Source organism: Ceratotherium simum, chromosome 35, assembly GCF_057802395.1.
Source record: "Ceratotherium simum simum isolate JZ-2026a chromosome 35, ASM5780239v1, whole genome shotgun sequence".
Taxonomy (NCBI): domain Eukaryota; kingdom Metazoa; phylum Chordata; class Mammalia; order Perissodactyla; family Rhinocerotidae; genus Ceratotherium; species Ceratotherium simum.
In genome coordinates this window covers 13935704-13951298 of record NC_141934.1, presented here as the reverse complement: position 1 = coordinate 13951298, position 15595 = coordinate 13935704, and the positions used below count along the sequence as shown (strand labels likewise).

Genomic DNA, 15595 nt, shown 5'->3' with positions numbered 1-15595 from the left:
GGGGGGAGAAACAGAGATATATAGAAGGAATGTTTTTGTATACTACTGAAATTAAGTTGATATTAATCCAAACTAGATCATTATAAATTGAGATATTAATGGTAATCTCCAAGGCAACCACTAAGAAAATAACTGAAAAATATATAGTAAAAGCAATGACAAGGGAATTAAAATGATACACTAGAAAATACGTATTTAACACCAAACAAGGCAGTAATGGAGGGATTGAGGAACAAAATAGATATAAAATATATTTAAAACAAATATCAATTTGTTTTCTACATGATCCATGATTATACTAAATTTAAATGGATTAGACTCTGATTAAAAGCCAGAGATGGGCAGAATGGATAAAACGACATGATCCAACGATATGCTGGCTATAAGAGCCTCATTTTAGATTCAAAGACACAAATAGGTTGAAAGTAAAAGTATGGAAAAAGTTTTTCCAGGGAAACAGTAACCAAAAGAGAGCTAGAGTAAGTATGCTAACAACAGACAAAATAGACTTTAAGACAAAAATTGTTACAAGAGACAAAGAAGGGCATTTTATAATGATAAAAGGGTCAATCCATCAAGAAGATATAACAACTCTAAGTATACATGCACTTAACAACAGAGCCCCAAAATACATAAAGAAAAATAGGACAGAATTGAAGAGAGAAATAGACAATTCAAGAATAATAGTTGGAGACTTCAATATCCCACTTTCCATAGTGGATAGAACAACTAGACAGAAGATCAGCAAAGATAGAGAAGACCTGAGCAACACTATAAACCAACTAGATCTAACAGACATCCATAGAACACTCCACCCAACAATGTTAGGCCATAAAATAAATCTAAACAAATTTAAAAAGATCGAAATCAGACCAAGTATGTCCTCCAACCACAATAGAATAAAATTAGAAATAAATAACAGAAGGAAATTTGAAAAATTCATAAATATGTGTGAATTAAACAACACATTCTTAAATAATCAATAGTAAAAGAAAAATTAACAAGTGAAATTAGGAAATATTCTGAATGAATGAACTTGAAAACATAAGTCATGTGTCACAATATTGTGGAGAGAAGACCACCATTTCTTTGATGACTACTCAGACACCTTGAACTGTTTCTGCTTGATAACCTCTTCCCTAGGTATGGACAGGTGTACTGGCTGCTGAGTCACCTCTCTTGCTTGCTTATTGTACATCCCTCTGGAAACACACAACCTGAGGAATAAGGGTTTTATTGGGAGAGTTTCACAGTTTGCATTTCGAGCCAGCTGCACAAATGTTCTCTCTGCCCTCTTCAGGCCTCTCTAGTTGTAGATTAAACATCATGTATTTCACGGCAGGAGGAGACATGTAACCAAGGGACTCTTTGAAGTAGCACACCTTTATATTTTTTAACAAGGGTTTAACTTCCTAGCCAAGCCTCCCCTTTCTGCTGACTCCTGTGACAAAGTCAGGAGGTACTTAGCGCCTCCCATCACCATGCCAGGGACCTGGGAGTGACTCCAGGTGGAGGTGCCATCCCATCAGCATGGCTAGCAGAGCAGGGATCTACCCTCAAAGGTTTATTTTTCACTTTCAGTTTTTTTATCCAATTTCCATTCCCAAGAAAAAAAGATAAATCTCTTCATGAATTTAAATCCATGGACTTCCATATTTTAATTAAGTGCCATTTTTATAACTAGTAGAATATTGTCTTGATAAAAATAGGGTTTAGAACACAGTTGATTGCGGAACCGCTTGTACATAGCACATGCTTTTTATGTTCAGTCTAGGGGCAGCTTGTCAGTCTCTATTTCAGCCTCTATTTTAAAATATTCACTTTTGTTTTAAGAATCTGAGGAAGGAAATCGTGATGCATTACTCTGATGTGAAATACAACCCATCTGGCTTTTGGCATGTCCCCATTTCCCAGACAGATGGACAATGTGGTTAGCTGGAGGCAAGTGCCTTTATAATATTCCTATCTGCCCAAGGATGTCTCAAAGACCAGAGATATAAACAAATATGGGCTATACTTGTCTTGGCTGATAATCTCATCCAGATATAACTTTAGGACAGAGATTCTCAGGATGGTCCCCATTCCAGCAGCATCAGCATCACCCAGGAACATGCTAGAAATGCAAACTTTCAAGCCTCACCCCAGATCTGCTGAATTAGAAACTCCGGGGGTGGGGCCCAGCCATCTGTGTGTTAACAAGCCTTCTGGAGGATGCTGACCCTCACACAAAGGTGAAAAACACTGCTTTGGAAAAATATAACCATATTTCTAAGAAAGAAGAGAAAGCATTATAGCAATTAATTAATTCTCTAAGATTTTTTTCAATGCCTGTTACGTACTAAGTACTGTTCTCCCAGTTTTCGGGGCGTGCACCTCAAAAGTCTCCAGAAAGCAGGCAGGGAATATAAACGTGCGAAGCTTGCTATGGCCTGGATGCATCCTGGACAGCGCAAGGCAGACCACTCTGTCGCCCCATTTGCTAGTGGCCAGAGAGAAAGGCAGACCCAGTGGAGGAAGGCTGCCTCCTCCTTTTCCCAAGAAGCTGATAATCCTATTATGTGAAATCTCTCTATTTACACGTTGGAAAAAATTGGAAACCAATTTTTAAAATAATTATTTTTTTAAAAAAGAACAACTTTACTGAGCTATAAGTCACATACCATACAATTTGCTCTTTTAAAGTGTACAATTCAATGTTTTTTAGCATATTCACAGGGTTGTGCAACTATCACCACATCTAATTTTAGGACATTTTTGTATCCCCTAAAAGAATCTCACATGCCGTCAATCCCCGTTCCCTGCTCCCACTCTCACTCCTAGACAACCACTAATCTACTTTCTGTCTCTATAGATTTGCCTATTCTGGATATTTCGTATAAATGAAATTATACAATATGTGGCCTTCTGTGTCTGGATTGTTTCACTCAGTATGAGTTTCGAAGGTTCATTCATGTTATGCACGAATCAGCACTTCATTTCTTTTTATTGCTGAATAATATTCCATCGTATGGACAGACCACATTTTGTTTATGCATTCATCAGTTGATGGACATTTTTTGGCTATTATGAATAATGCTGCTATTAACTCTTGTGCACATATTTTTGTGTGCACATATGTTTTCATTTCTCTTGGGTGTATACCTAGGGGTAGTATTGCTGGGTCATGTGGTAATTCTGTTTAAATTTTTGAGGAACTGCCAAACTGTTTTCCACAGCAGCTGCATCTTTTTACATTCCCACCAGCATTGTATGAGAGTTCCAGTTTCTCCGTATCCTCACCAACACTAGTTACTGTCTGTCTCTTTGATTCTAGCCATTCTAGTGGGTGTGAAATGATATCTCATTGTAATTTTGATTTGCATTTCCCTAATGACTGGTGATGTTAAGCATCTTTTCAAGTACTTATTGACCACTTATATTTCTTTTTTGAAGAAATGTCTATTCATATCCTTTGCCTATTTTTAAAATAAGTTGGGTTGTTTGTCTTTTTATTATTGAGTTGTAAGAGTTCTTTATATTTTTCGAACTTCTAAGTCTCTTATTAGATATATGGTTGGCAAATATTTTCTCCCATTCTGCAGGTTTTGTCTTTTCACTTTCTTGATGGCGTTATTTGCAACATAAAAGCTTTTAACTTTGATATAGTCCAACGTATCCATTTTTTTCTTTTGTCACATGTGCTTTTGATGTCCTGTCTAAGAAACCATTGCCTAACTCAAGGTCATGAAGATCTACCCCTATGCTTTCTTATAAAAGTTTTATAATTTTAAATCTTACACTGAAAAGTATTCTTTTTAACCCTTCAGGCTACTCAAAACTCATCTCTATGTTGGATCTGGCTTATGGTTGTAGAGTAACCAATTGTCCAGGTTTGCTTGGACTCAGGGCTTCCCAGGACATGGAACTTTCAGCACTAAAACTCAAAGTCCTGGGCAAAGCAAGATGAGTTGGACATCCTGATATAAACCATTATCTCTGCTCTCCATGACTTACAATAGATACTGAATCTCTCCTCACCTGAATGAAAGATCAGCTTGTTTTCATTTTAACAAGCATTTATTGAGTGCCCACAATGCAAAGCCATGGGGTTGAGTATAGTGAGGGATATTAGATTCCAATTTCAGTGTCCATAAATAAAGTTTTATTGTTCTAGGCCCTCAGGGTACATCAGGAAACCTTTATGGTGCTTCAGTTCTAAAGGGGGGCAGACATTCTAGTGGGAGGAGGATGGGCGAACCGTTGAACTAGATGATGAGGATTTTGAAGGCAGGGGTATGATTTTATTAATCTTTGACTCCCCAGCATCAGGGCTGTAGAAATCACTCAATGCTTGTTGAACGAATGAATGACTGATCCTTGGCCTTCCCACACTTATATTTTTTCTTGATTCATTTCACTAGACCTTCAGCTCTGTGATGACAATGACATATCTAATTTGTTCTCTGTCATATGCCCAGCGCCTATGACAGTGCCCGGCACACAGTAGGTGCTCAATAAACAGTACTTTAATGCATGAATACATTTTTAAATTTTTCATTCCCTGCATCTGTTATAGCAGCCTGGGTTTCAAGAATATTATACCCACAACAACATCAATGAATCCCTGCAGATAAACATTTAGAGAGGCATCGTCACCCCGAGAGTGCTCATTGGTGCCTCGACAGCCATTTCACAGCCTGGTGTGCCCTATAGGCACCCCAGTAAAACACCACCGGCCACAGAGAGCCTGTAAATTCCTCTAACCAGAAGGGCTCTCCCCGCCCCCTCTCCCGCGCAGATTGCTCTGCCCTCCGCCTCCTCCTCTCCGCCCACTCTCGCCGCGGTCTCCTGGCGGCGGCGGCTTTGTCTCGTGGGCTGGTCCCCGGCGGCTCCCTCCCCCGAACAGCTGCCGCGGGAGGGAGGAAGCGGGCGGGAGCTGTCCAGCACCCCGGTGCTGAAACCCCGAGCGCTCGTCCTCCACCACCACCATGTAAGGGCCATGAACAGGGCTCGTCCTGGCGCAGCGCGGACATGGAGGAGGACTTATTCCAGCTGAGGCAGCTGCCGTGAGTATGATGGGGGCGAGTGAAAGGCAGACAGGCTTCCCTTTCAAAAACGAAAACCCGCAGGGGGGCATCTCTGCATGGCTTCTTGAATTTAAAGGAAACTGTTTCAGAGGAGAGAATTAGGCCCGGAGGAAACAAGCCATTTTCCTACCCAAGCAGCCCAGCCCCTGTATCTCTGACTCAGTTCGATTTTTCAGATCTGTCAGAATCTTATGGGGACCGACTGGTGTTATGTTTTCCCTTTTAATTGCTTTCAATCCTAAAGAGATTTTGAGGTTTGTGTTTTAAGAAAGCATTAGCTGCTGTTTTGAAATGTGGACTGAATTGATGAGTGCATGCAATGACATTGGTCCTTTCTAGCCCTGCTCCTATGCTGTAAAATTCCTAATTTTTCTGCAAGGTCTTTTGCAAGGGAATGATACTGATGTTGCAAATTGATTTCTAAAAAGTGGGGATTCCTTCCTAGAGGAGAGGCTTGGGCAAAGTCTTGTTGTTTATGAAGTGTGTGAATGAGAGGGCTGTGCATCCTCGCTGAAACCTCTTGCCTTCTTCTGAATGAAAGATTTTTGTAACAGCTAGCTAGAGTGAGACTTACTGTCAAGAGCTATCCTTGGGACTATCAGGAATATACTGCTTCGAGGATGGGAATTTTTAAGGGATACTAAATAGGCTCTGAGAATCTTGGAGAACCAAGCAATGGAAAGGACAGAGGCCCTGTAGAGGGACTTACAGATTTCTCCTACCACAAGCTGATGGTGATTTGTCAAGCAAATTCCAAGAGTATGAGATGGGGCATTAAAAAGAACATTAATGGGGATTTTTGTTTTAATTTTTAGAAGCACTAGCCATTTGGACCATAAAAGTAGACAGCATTTGAATTTGTTGGAAAGGGTACATTTATTGTTAGTATGTGTGTATTTTCTCGACTTAAATTTTTTTTTCTCTCTAAGCCACTGAGGAATTCTCCCAAGTGACTTTTAGTGTGACTGATATGGCTCTCTGAGGCTCTGAGTACTAAAGGGTATTGTAATGTTCACTTCTCAATTGGTGCAACAATAATTTTCATTAAAAAATTTTAATTAATTCAAAATTTACTTTTAAGCTTTTATTAATTGATCCACAAATAGAATATCTTATGTAAGACAGCATTATTTCACAAATGCAACAGGATGCTTGGTTATAATATCCAGATGTTGATGCGTGAGTACATAAAAATGTAAATATCTGAGTGTAAATCTCTCAAAGAAAACATATTACTTTCATTGAAAACAAATATGTTCAAAAACCAACCTATTATTTAAAAATAAAAAATAATTCAAAAACTGAAATACAAAATTTGGTACTCAGAATAAGAATACAATACATGTTGGAACTGCAGTTTTACTGGGATAAATTTTCAAATAATGTCAGAGCGTGTGAACTTTGCAAATTACTTAAAGATTCACGTATATTTAATCTACTAATATATAGACATGACGCTATTGTGACAATTCCTTCTTTAATAAAAAAGTAATAATAAAAGGTTTTTACTTAAATTTAAAAATTAGTTTCCATACTAATATATAATATAGCATATTAATACAATATAGTCACGGAGTAAATAAAGTTCAGAAAGAAGAACAAGAAAGGAAATTAAATCTCTCTCTTTCCAAACCCCAGTGTTAAGTTTCTCGATTATTCTCTCTCATGTTTTAATCACATAAATACGTAGAATATCTATTAGAGAGACAAAATTGTGTACTGGTTAGCATTGAATAAGACAGACTTGGGTTCACATCTTGACTCTGCCACTTCCTGGCTGTGTGACTTTGAGCAAGTAACATAACCTTTCTGAAACTCAGTTTCTCTAGCCATAAAATGGGGATTGTAATAGTACTTAATTCATAGGCTTATTGTGAAGATCAAATGAAATATGGGTGCTAAAAGCCTGGCAGATCCAAAGCACTCAACACATATAAACTACTATTATTATTACGTCTGAAAAATCATTTATAAAAACAAAATATGTAGGCTCCCTATGATGAGCTCCCCAAAATTGTAATCTGCAAACCCCAAATTACATTTGAATGAAGTCAAAATTAGCCCTGAAACGTGATAACCTCAATTTATAAAAAAGAGTAAAGTAGAAGAAACAGCCACGTGAATCTGAGTGGGTTACAAATCACGACTTAGATGTGTTTTAAATCACGCCCTGTATATATATGCACAGATTGCAGGCAGCAGATTTCCTGAGAGCAATATGGTTTAAAAAAAAAATCAGAGTGCCTTGTAGAGAGTTGGCAAGAGTGGACTGTGGAACAGCCTCAGTCCCGTGGGAGGTCAAGTGTTAATAGATGGCAAGCCACTAAGTCATTTGCAGGGTCAGGGGAGGGGAAAAGGGGATGAGGGTGCCTAAGAAAACAGTCCTTCCTTGCACTTGGGGGGACCTTCACACAGCTCTAGGATGGTTCATTTGAGACCACAAACAACCTCTGCTTTTCACCTGCTGTACACTCAGGCACAGCACCATATACAGGAGATTCAGGAGGCTGAGATTTTGTATCTAGTTCTGTCTTGTTCTATGACTTTGTGCAGGTCAGACTTTTCTGAGTCTCTCCTTTCTAGGATGATTTCTTGAAAGTAAGTTTTGTAGACTACATTGATTCGTTGACGGATTCAGTGATTTACTTGGGCACCCTTCTAGGTACAAGAGATTCTCAACTGAATAAGGTAGACATGGTCCTTGCTCTCAAGGAGCTCACAGTCTGGAGCTGCCAAGCCCAATGCAGTAGCCACTAGCCACAGGTGGCTATTTAAATTTAAACTTAAATTATGTAATTTGCATATGAAATAATTTGTATAGTATAAGATACAATAAAAATATAATTTATAAATAAAATATGTCATATTTGAAAAATCAGTTGCACTAACCACATTTCAAGTGCTCAATAGCTACGTGTGGTAGTGGCTATCATATTGGACAGCCTAGAGCTAAAACATTTCCGTAACTGCAGAAAGTTCTATTGGACAGCCCTGGTCTGGTGAGAGAGGTGGACACTGAGTACACAATTGCACATTAATTATGAGAATTGTCTTAAGGGCTACAAAGGACACATGCAGGGTGCAATGTGACTGGTTCTAGATGAGGGTGGGAGAGGATCAGAGAAGCTTCCTTGAGAAAGTGACACTGGAACTGAGCCCCCAGAGATGTGTAGGAGTCATCCAGGAAAAGAGATGGGATGAGAGCATTCCAGGCAGAGGGGACTGTGTGGTTAAAAGCCCTGAAGTGGAAAAAAGTTTGGTGTGTCTTAAAATCAGGCCAGTGGAGCATTATGAACAAGAGGCTCAAGGGAAGGATGCAGAGGATGGCAGGGACCAGGCCATACAGGGCCCTGTAGTACATGACAAGGAGTTGGAACTTCATCCTGTGTTTGCTCAACCCACTGTCTCTCTCCTCTCTTACAAACTCTGTCTTTCAAATTGAGCTTAAGTCCATCATCTCGGTGAATCTTCCCCTGTTGTTTGTCTTTCTCCACTCTGGATTGGTTTCTCTTATCCTCCAACTTGTTCAGACCGCAAAGCACTTGGAAGCCATGGTCTCCTTTGCAGAACACTAAGAAAATGTCCATAATGAAAGCACGTGTCTAAACTTGAACTCCTGGTCTTTCCCCGACCCTGCTCTCCTTTCAGCCTCGCCTGTCTCAGTTGATGGTAACTCCATCCATCCTATTTGGGCCCAACTTTGAGTCCTCTTTCTCTCCTCTTTCACTTCAATCCATCAGGAAACCCTAGTGGTCCTGCCTTTAAGCTACATCCAGACTCCAACCATTTCTCTTCACCACTACTGCTACACTCTGGTTCAAGTCCCTGTCATCTGTCACCTGGTTTGAGTGCAGTGTCTACCTTACTGGTCTCCCTGCTTCCACCCTTGCCTCCCTACAGCCTATTCTCAGCACAGAGAATGCTGAGCAGCCCAAGGGGTTGTTTAAAAGTCAGATCACATCCCTCCTCCACTCAGAACCTTCCCATGGCTCCCCACCTCACCTCATCCCTTGCACTCTCCCACCCACTCATGCTGCTTCAACCATTCTTCTCTCCTTGCTGTTCCTCAAACATGCCAGGTAGCCCCCTGCCTCAGGACCCTCTCTGCCCAGAAAGCTCCTCTCCAAGATCTCTGCTTCACCTTTGTCAAGTTTCAAACGCCACGATTACCAAAACCTACCCTGATCACCCTCTTTTTTTTCTTTTTTTTATTGTGAAATTTTTGTTGTACATTATTATTTATCAGTCACCATATAAGCGCATCCCTCCACCCCTGTGCCCACCCCCACCCCCATAGCCCCTGGTAACCACCAAATGGTTCTATCTGTGCATGTGTTGGTTTATCTTCCACAGATGAGTGAAATCATGCACTGTTTGTCTTTCTCTTTTTGGCTTATTTCACTTAACATAATACCCTCCAGGTCCATCCATGTTGTTGCAAATGAGACGATTTTGTCTTTATTTATGGCTGAGTAGTATTCCATGGTATGTATATACCACATCTTCTTTATCCATTCATCAGGCGAGGGACACTTGGGTTGCTTCCATGTCTTGGCTATAGTGAATAATGCTGCGATGAACATAGGGGGTGCATAAGCCTCTTTGGATTGTTGATTTCAGCTTCGTTGGGTAGATACCCAGTAGTGGGATAGCTGGATCATAAGGTATTTCTATTTTTACTTTTTTGAGGAATCTCCATACTGTTTTCCATAGAGGCTGCACCAGTTTGCCTTCCCATCAGCAGCAGATTAGGCTGATCACCCTCTTTAAAACTGCAGCTCTCTCTCACACCCATTAGGATGGCTACTATCAAAAATAAATAAACAAATAAAAATAACAAGTGTTGGCGAGGATGTGGAGAAATTGGAATTCTTGTGCGTTGCTGGTGGGAATGGAAAATGGTGCAGGTTCTTTGGAAAACAGCATGGTGGTTCCTCAGAAAGTTAAAAATAGAATTACCAGATGATCCAGCAAAAGAATTGAAAGCAGGATCTTGAGAAATACTGTACACCCATGTTCATAGTAGCGTTATTTGCAATAGCTAAAAGGTAGAAGTAACCCACATGTCTAACGACAGATGAGTGGATAAACAAAATGTGGTCTATCCATACAATGCAACATTATTCAGCCTTAAAAAGGAAGGAAATTCTGACACCTGCTACAACATGGATAAACGTTGAGGACATTATGCTGAGTGAAATAAGCCAGTCACAGAAGGGCAAATACTGTATGATTCCGCTTATATGAGGTCCCTAGAGTAGTCAAATCCATAGAGACAGAAAGTAGATGGTGGTTGCTAGGGGCTGGAAGATCGGGGAACAGGGAGTTGTTGTTTCGTGGGTACCAAGTTTCAGTTTTGCAAGTGACAAGAGTTCTGGAGATAGATGGTGGTGATGGTTGCACAACAATGTGAATGTACTTAATGCCACTGAACTGTACGCTTAAAAATGGTTATTTTAATCTATTTAATTTATTTATTTAAGCCAATTTTATCTTATGTGTATTTTACCACAATTGAAAGCAATTGCAGCCCCCTTCCTCCATCCTCCAGCAACATGTTCTACTTTTTCCTTTTTTTATAGCACTTATTACCTTTTGATGTACCACATGATTTACTTATTTCTTGTTTAGTGTCTGTTTCCCCCTACTAGAGTGAAAGCTTCACATGGCAGGAGCCTGATATATCCTAAGTATGTGGAACATTGTCATAGGTTACATCCAATACTGCATTCCAGTGTAGACCAGTATACCAGGCCAAAGGATTAAAAAAATCCTTATGAATGAAAAACCAGGAAAGTCTATCCATCAGCTTAATCATTCTCCTTGACTGTAGGGACCACCATCATCAAGTTTTAGCAGCTAAACAGCTGAGTCCTCCTGGAAGGTCAGACATAGCCTTGTTTCATCACATTTCCCTTCTGCTTCCCCATCTCCTTCCATTAAATCAGGGAGGTTGGGAGAATGCAGTTTGACATACAGATTACATGACTATGCTCTTGAAATGGTCCTGGGCAAACTCTTTGGGCCCGTGGTAACCTTGGTAACCTTAACCTTGGTAAGGATTTGTTTTCAAGTTCCTCTAAATGAGGAGACCTCTGCACAGAGTCTTAGGACCAAAGTAGGTGGCTAAGGCACACCTGAGACTTCACGCTAGCTCCCATCCTCCTGGGACTCAATAGGGTAAAAGAGGAAGATTCCTGGTCAAGGAGGAGAGATGGGGGTTCATCATCACCCATTTCAGACAAAAAGTAGAGAGTTATTATAATAGCCTAGAGATCCTCAAGGTTAACCCGCCAAAGCCTTTTGAAACCTCAAGCTCAAAGCCACTCACACCCCATCATTTCAAACACATGCCAGCCACTTTTACTCTATGTGTTTCAGTGACTTAAGGAGAATAGTCTGGAGGCCAAGGAAAGAAGGTCTTCTTGCAAAGAGGTCATTGCTTAGGTGGTCTTAGGACTTAGGGAGGATTGTCCCAGGGCCTGCTGGCCCAGACTGGCTTTGCAGCCCAGCCAAACTCTTCCCTGGGCTAAAAGAATTACACAGATCTGCATGTGAATCATTGTGTGATCTTGGGCAATTCATTTAACTTCCCTGAGATATAAGAAGGCACCTGAGTCACCTTTAAGGGCATTTTCAGCTTCAGAAGACTGTGACTCCAACCTCTCTAGATGGGTGTGCCTGGTACCATCCTGGCTGATGGCGATTGTTCTGTTGTAATCATTAACAGCATCTCTTTCACTCTTTGATACAGGGTTTCTCAACCCTGACACTATTCACATTTTAGACCAGATAATACTTTGCCATGACGAGCTGTTCTATGCATTGTAGGATGTTTAGCAGCACCCCTGGCCTCTACCCACAAGATGTCACAGCCACTGCTCCCCAAGTTGTGACAATCAAAACTGTCTCCAGACATTGTCAAGTCCCCTGGGGGACTAAATCGCCCCCCATTGAGAATACTGCTCTAAAGTGTTCTAGTTTAAAGATTTTATTTATTCATTTTTTCCCCCCAAAGCCCCAGTAGATAGTTGTATGTCATAGGTTCACATCCTTCCAGTTGCTGTACGTGGGACTCGGCCTCGCATTGGACGGAGAAGTGGTGCCTCGGGGCGCGCCCGGGATCCGAACCCGGGCCGCCAGCATCAGAGCGCGCGCACTTAACCGCCAAGCCACGGAGCCGGCCCTAAAGTGTTCTAGTTTAGACAATAAATTATTCAGTCTTTTTTTTAACCCAAAGCATCTTCAGATCTCTCTTTAAACCTTACTTCTCTGACCTTAGTCGTGTAGGGACCCTAGTATGGGCTCTACCAGCAACTTGTACTTCTTCCTCAATGCCCAGTATACCTTTGGTAAAAGACTATGAACTCCATGGGGGCAAGAATTCAGTCTGACACATAGAAGGTCCTCACTGCATGCTCGTTGAATGAGTGAGTGAATAAATAAGTTACAAAGACAAACTACCCGGAAAGTTGTATCACAGGCGTTCTGTTCCCACAGTCAGAAGTTACGACCCCCTCCACTGAGGCCGTGTCACAGAAGGATTAAGTACCTGGGCTCTCTACTCAAGCAGACCCAATTCGAATCCTGCCCTTCCCGCTAACTTGCAAAGTAACCTTGAGCAAGTTGCTTTTCTTCTCCAGGCCTTCGTTTCATCATCTGTAAAGTGGGGATAGCAAAAGCGCCCATCTCATAGGGCATAAGGTTCATAAAGTGCTGAGCAGAGCTACCCGCACATGGTAAGGGCTTAAGGAATGCTAACTATTATTTATTTGTGATCATTACCTTTTGTCCAGAATGTAAGCTAGTGGTCCACTATCCAGGGAACAAGCTCAATGCTATCTGGGTTGATGGGGATGGTAGGAAAATACAAATAAATGAAATCCACAGAGAACTAAAATTTCTGTTAGTTAGACACTCAGAAACATAGGGGCCTTGGAGGCCATCACATCCAACCCTTCAGACCTCCTCTTAATTCTGAGCAGCAGGGCATCAGATGGTGGCTTCTAGGCGTCTGTGGCCAAAATCAACATCTTATTAAAACTCAGATTCCTGGGCCCTACTCTGCTGAGATACAAAAGCATTTGGTCTGGAGAAAGGCCCAGGAATCGGCATTTTAATCAGTTCCTTGGGGGTGTTCTTGGCCTCAGTTAGGGAAATATCAGCTGATTGGTTAAGATTATGGGTTCCGGAGCCACTCAGGCCAAGGACCTGGTACACTACATATTATCTAGGGGACCTGGACCAATAGATGTAACCTCTCTGAGCCTCAGTTTACTTGTCTGTAAACTGGGGACGTTAATCACACCTCCCTCCTAGCGTTGTAGAAGAGATTATATAAGATAGTAAGTATATATAGGACTTAGGTTTGCCCCTGGCGTGCTAAAGTGCTGCATGCTAAATATTATTACACCTGAGTCCACTCATGTGGATACCTGCCTCTCCTGGACCACCCCACTGCCCCCTAAAGCAGCCTCTTTCCTCTCTGGACTTCTCTGCCTGAGAATGTTCCTTATACTGAGTTGAAATCTGCTTCCTTCTTCTTTATACCCAGAAGTGCGAGCTCTGTTCTCTGGGTCCACGTTGAACAAGGGCCATCTTTCACATGCTAGAACATCAAATATTTGAAGACAGAGGTCCAGCCACTGAAAAGACTCTTCCCAAATCATAGAGATCAGGGAGTACCCAGGTCGTGTCTTGAAGGAGGCAAAGCAAGTCCATTTTTCAGTGACCCTGGCAGTTTCTGCTGCTCCGGGGCCACAGCCTTTAACCCCATTTGTCAATAGGTTCCAGATTCCAAAGAAGCCCCAGTGTGACCTAGCTGAGTCCCTGGGACGAGGCTGAGAGGTGCTGGTGGTCAGTGTTGATGACTAAGTTCCCCCCAAATGTTGACACTTGTTAAAACTCAGCCCTTTGCTGATTAGCCTTGCAGAGGGGCCTCCCTGTGAAGACGTCTTCCTGTCTCCCTCTGCTGATCGGAAGAGTGTGTGTGGGGGGGGATGAATAATAAAAGCTTCAGCCCCTACCCCCTTTCCACAGCTTCACTAGTCCTAGCCACCTCACCTCCGACCCAGCAGCCCACACAGCCTCCTCTTGGCCTCCCCGCTTCCTCTCTTGGCATCTTTCTGGATCAACCATGCCTTTTGTCTTTTGTCTTCTGATATTTTGACATATTGGGGCCTTGCTGACCCTGAGGGACTGCCCGTCCCAGGATTAGGTAGTAAATGACCTGTCTGTCAGTGTGCCTTTTGTATGCAAACTAACCAATCCAGAGCCACTATCCAGCTGCCCTCGTCACCCAGGGCCAGGTACTGGACAACAAGGGACAGCCCGTATGCCCCAGAGTAGACTCAAATTATTCAAACTAGCCCATCCTCAGCTTGCTTACCATGCTTCGCCTGCCTGTTCGTTCCCGGAGAAACCATAATAAGGACTCTCGTCCACATTTCCCCCAACTCCCTCTGCCTCCTGACACCCTGGTGCTCCCCCATGTGGCCCCTCCAGGTGTTACATGCCCCCTCCTCTTCGGATCTGTGAGTATAACAGAGTGTCTTTCAATGGCAGTCATCTCCTGGTCTGTCGGCCTTGCCATACCTAAACAATAATAAAATCTATATTTTGAAAAACCTTCCACAATCTATTCCTCCTCTTGTGGAAAAATGTGCCTAAGTGGTATTTTCAAAGCTCAACCCTGATCCTCTTCCACCCCCTCACCCCTACTGGGAACCTTTCAATGGCATCCTTTTGGTCTCAGGATAACATCAAAAATCCTCACAGTGGTGTCCAGAGCTCTGCGTGACCCAGCCTCTCTCTCTGACCTCTACTCCTTGGTCCTACCACTGGGCCTTTGCACCAGCTGTTCTCTCCACTCCTCCTCCCATCTGTGTGTGACTCTACTTGTCCTCTTGACCTCAGCCTCCTGGGGAGGTCTATCCTGACCACTCTCCCCTCCAATTGTTCCTTATCTTGGCACCCTGTTTGCTTCCTTCTCAAGATCCATTCACTTGCCAATGTAGGATGATTTCTTTGTTGACTTGTATATTAACCATCTCCCCAACTGCAGCATCCACTTCATGAGGGCAGGGACCACGTCTATTTTGTCCCCCTTTGTGTTCCAGCACTCAGCACATAGTCAGCACTCAATAAACCCTTGTTGAAATACTGAATGATTGTGCCAGGCTCTGTGAAGATGCTCTCTCTTTAGTGATTCCTTGAATCTCCATGATTAAAGGTAGGAATTATCATCTCCATTCTACAGGGAGGAAACTGAGATTCAGGGAGGTGAAATAACCTACCCAGGGTCACATAGCTACAGAATCAAGTGGGCAGGAGACTCAAACCCACGTTTGAGTCTGTTTGCCAGAGTTCGGCTCTCCTCTTCCCTGTGGCAGGCCACCTCTCTTCACACAGGACACTAAATGCCACCTTGCACTAATCACAATCAGGTTTAAGCTTCCATTTCAGTCTAATAGATTCATGAACTCAAAGGATAAAAATCCAGAAGCTCATATGAAAAGAGAAAAAGCTTC

General features: G+C 42.2%; 1 protein-coding gene across 1 annotated transcript in view; it reads left to right on the top strand.

The window, feature by feature from the left end:
• Positions 1 to 5010: 5010 nt before the first annotated feature.
• Positions 5011 to 15595, top strand: part of SVOP (SV2 related protein) — a 72657-nt gene continuing 62072 nt past the window's right edge. The window contains exon 1 of the mRNA XM_004429870.3: positions 5011 to 5045. Within this exon, the coding sequence (XP_004429927.1) occupies positions 5011 to 5045 (35 nt within the window). The remainder of the gene's footprint in view (positions 5046 to 15595) is intronic.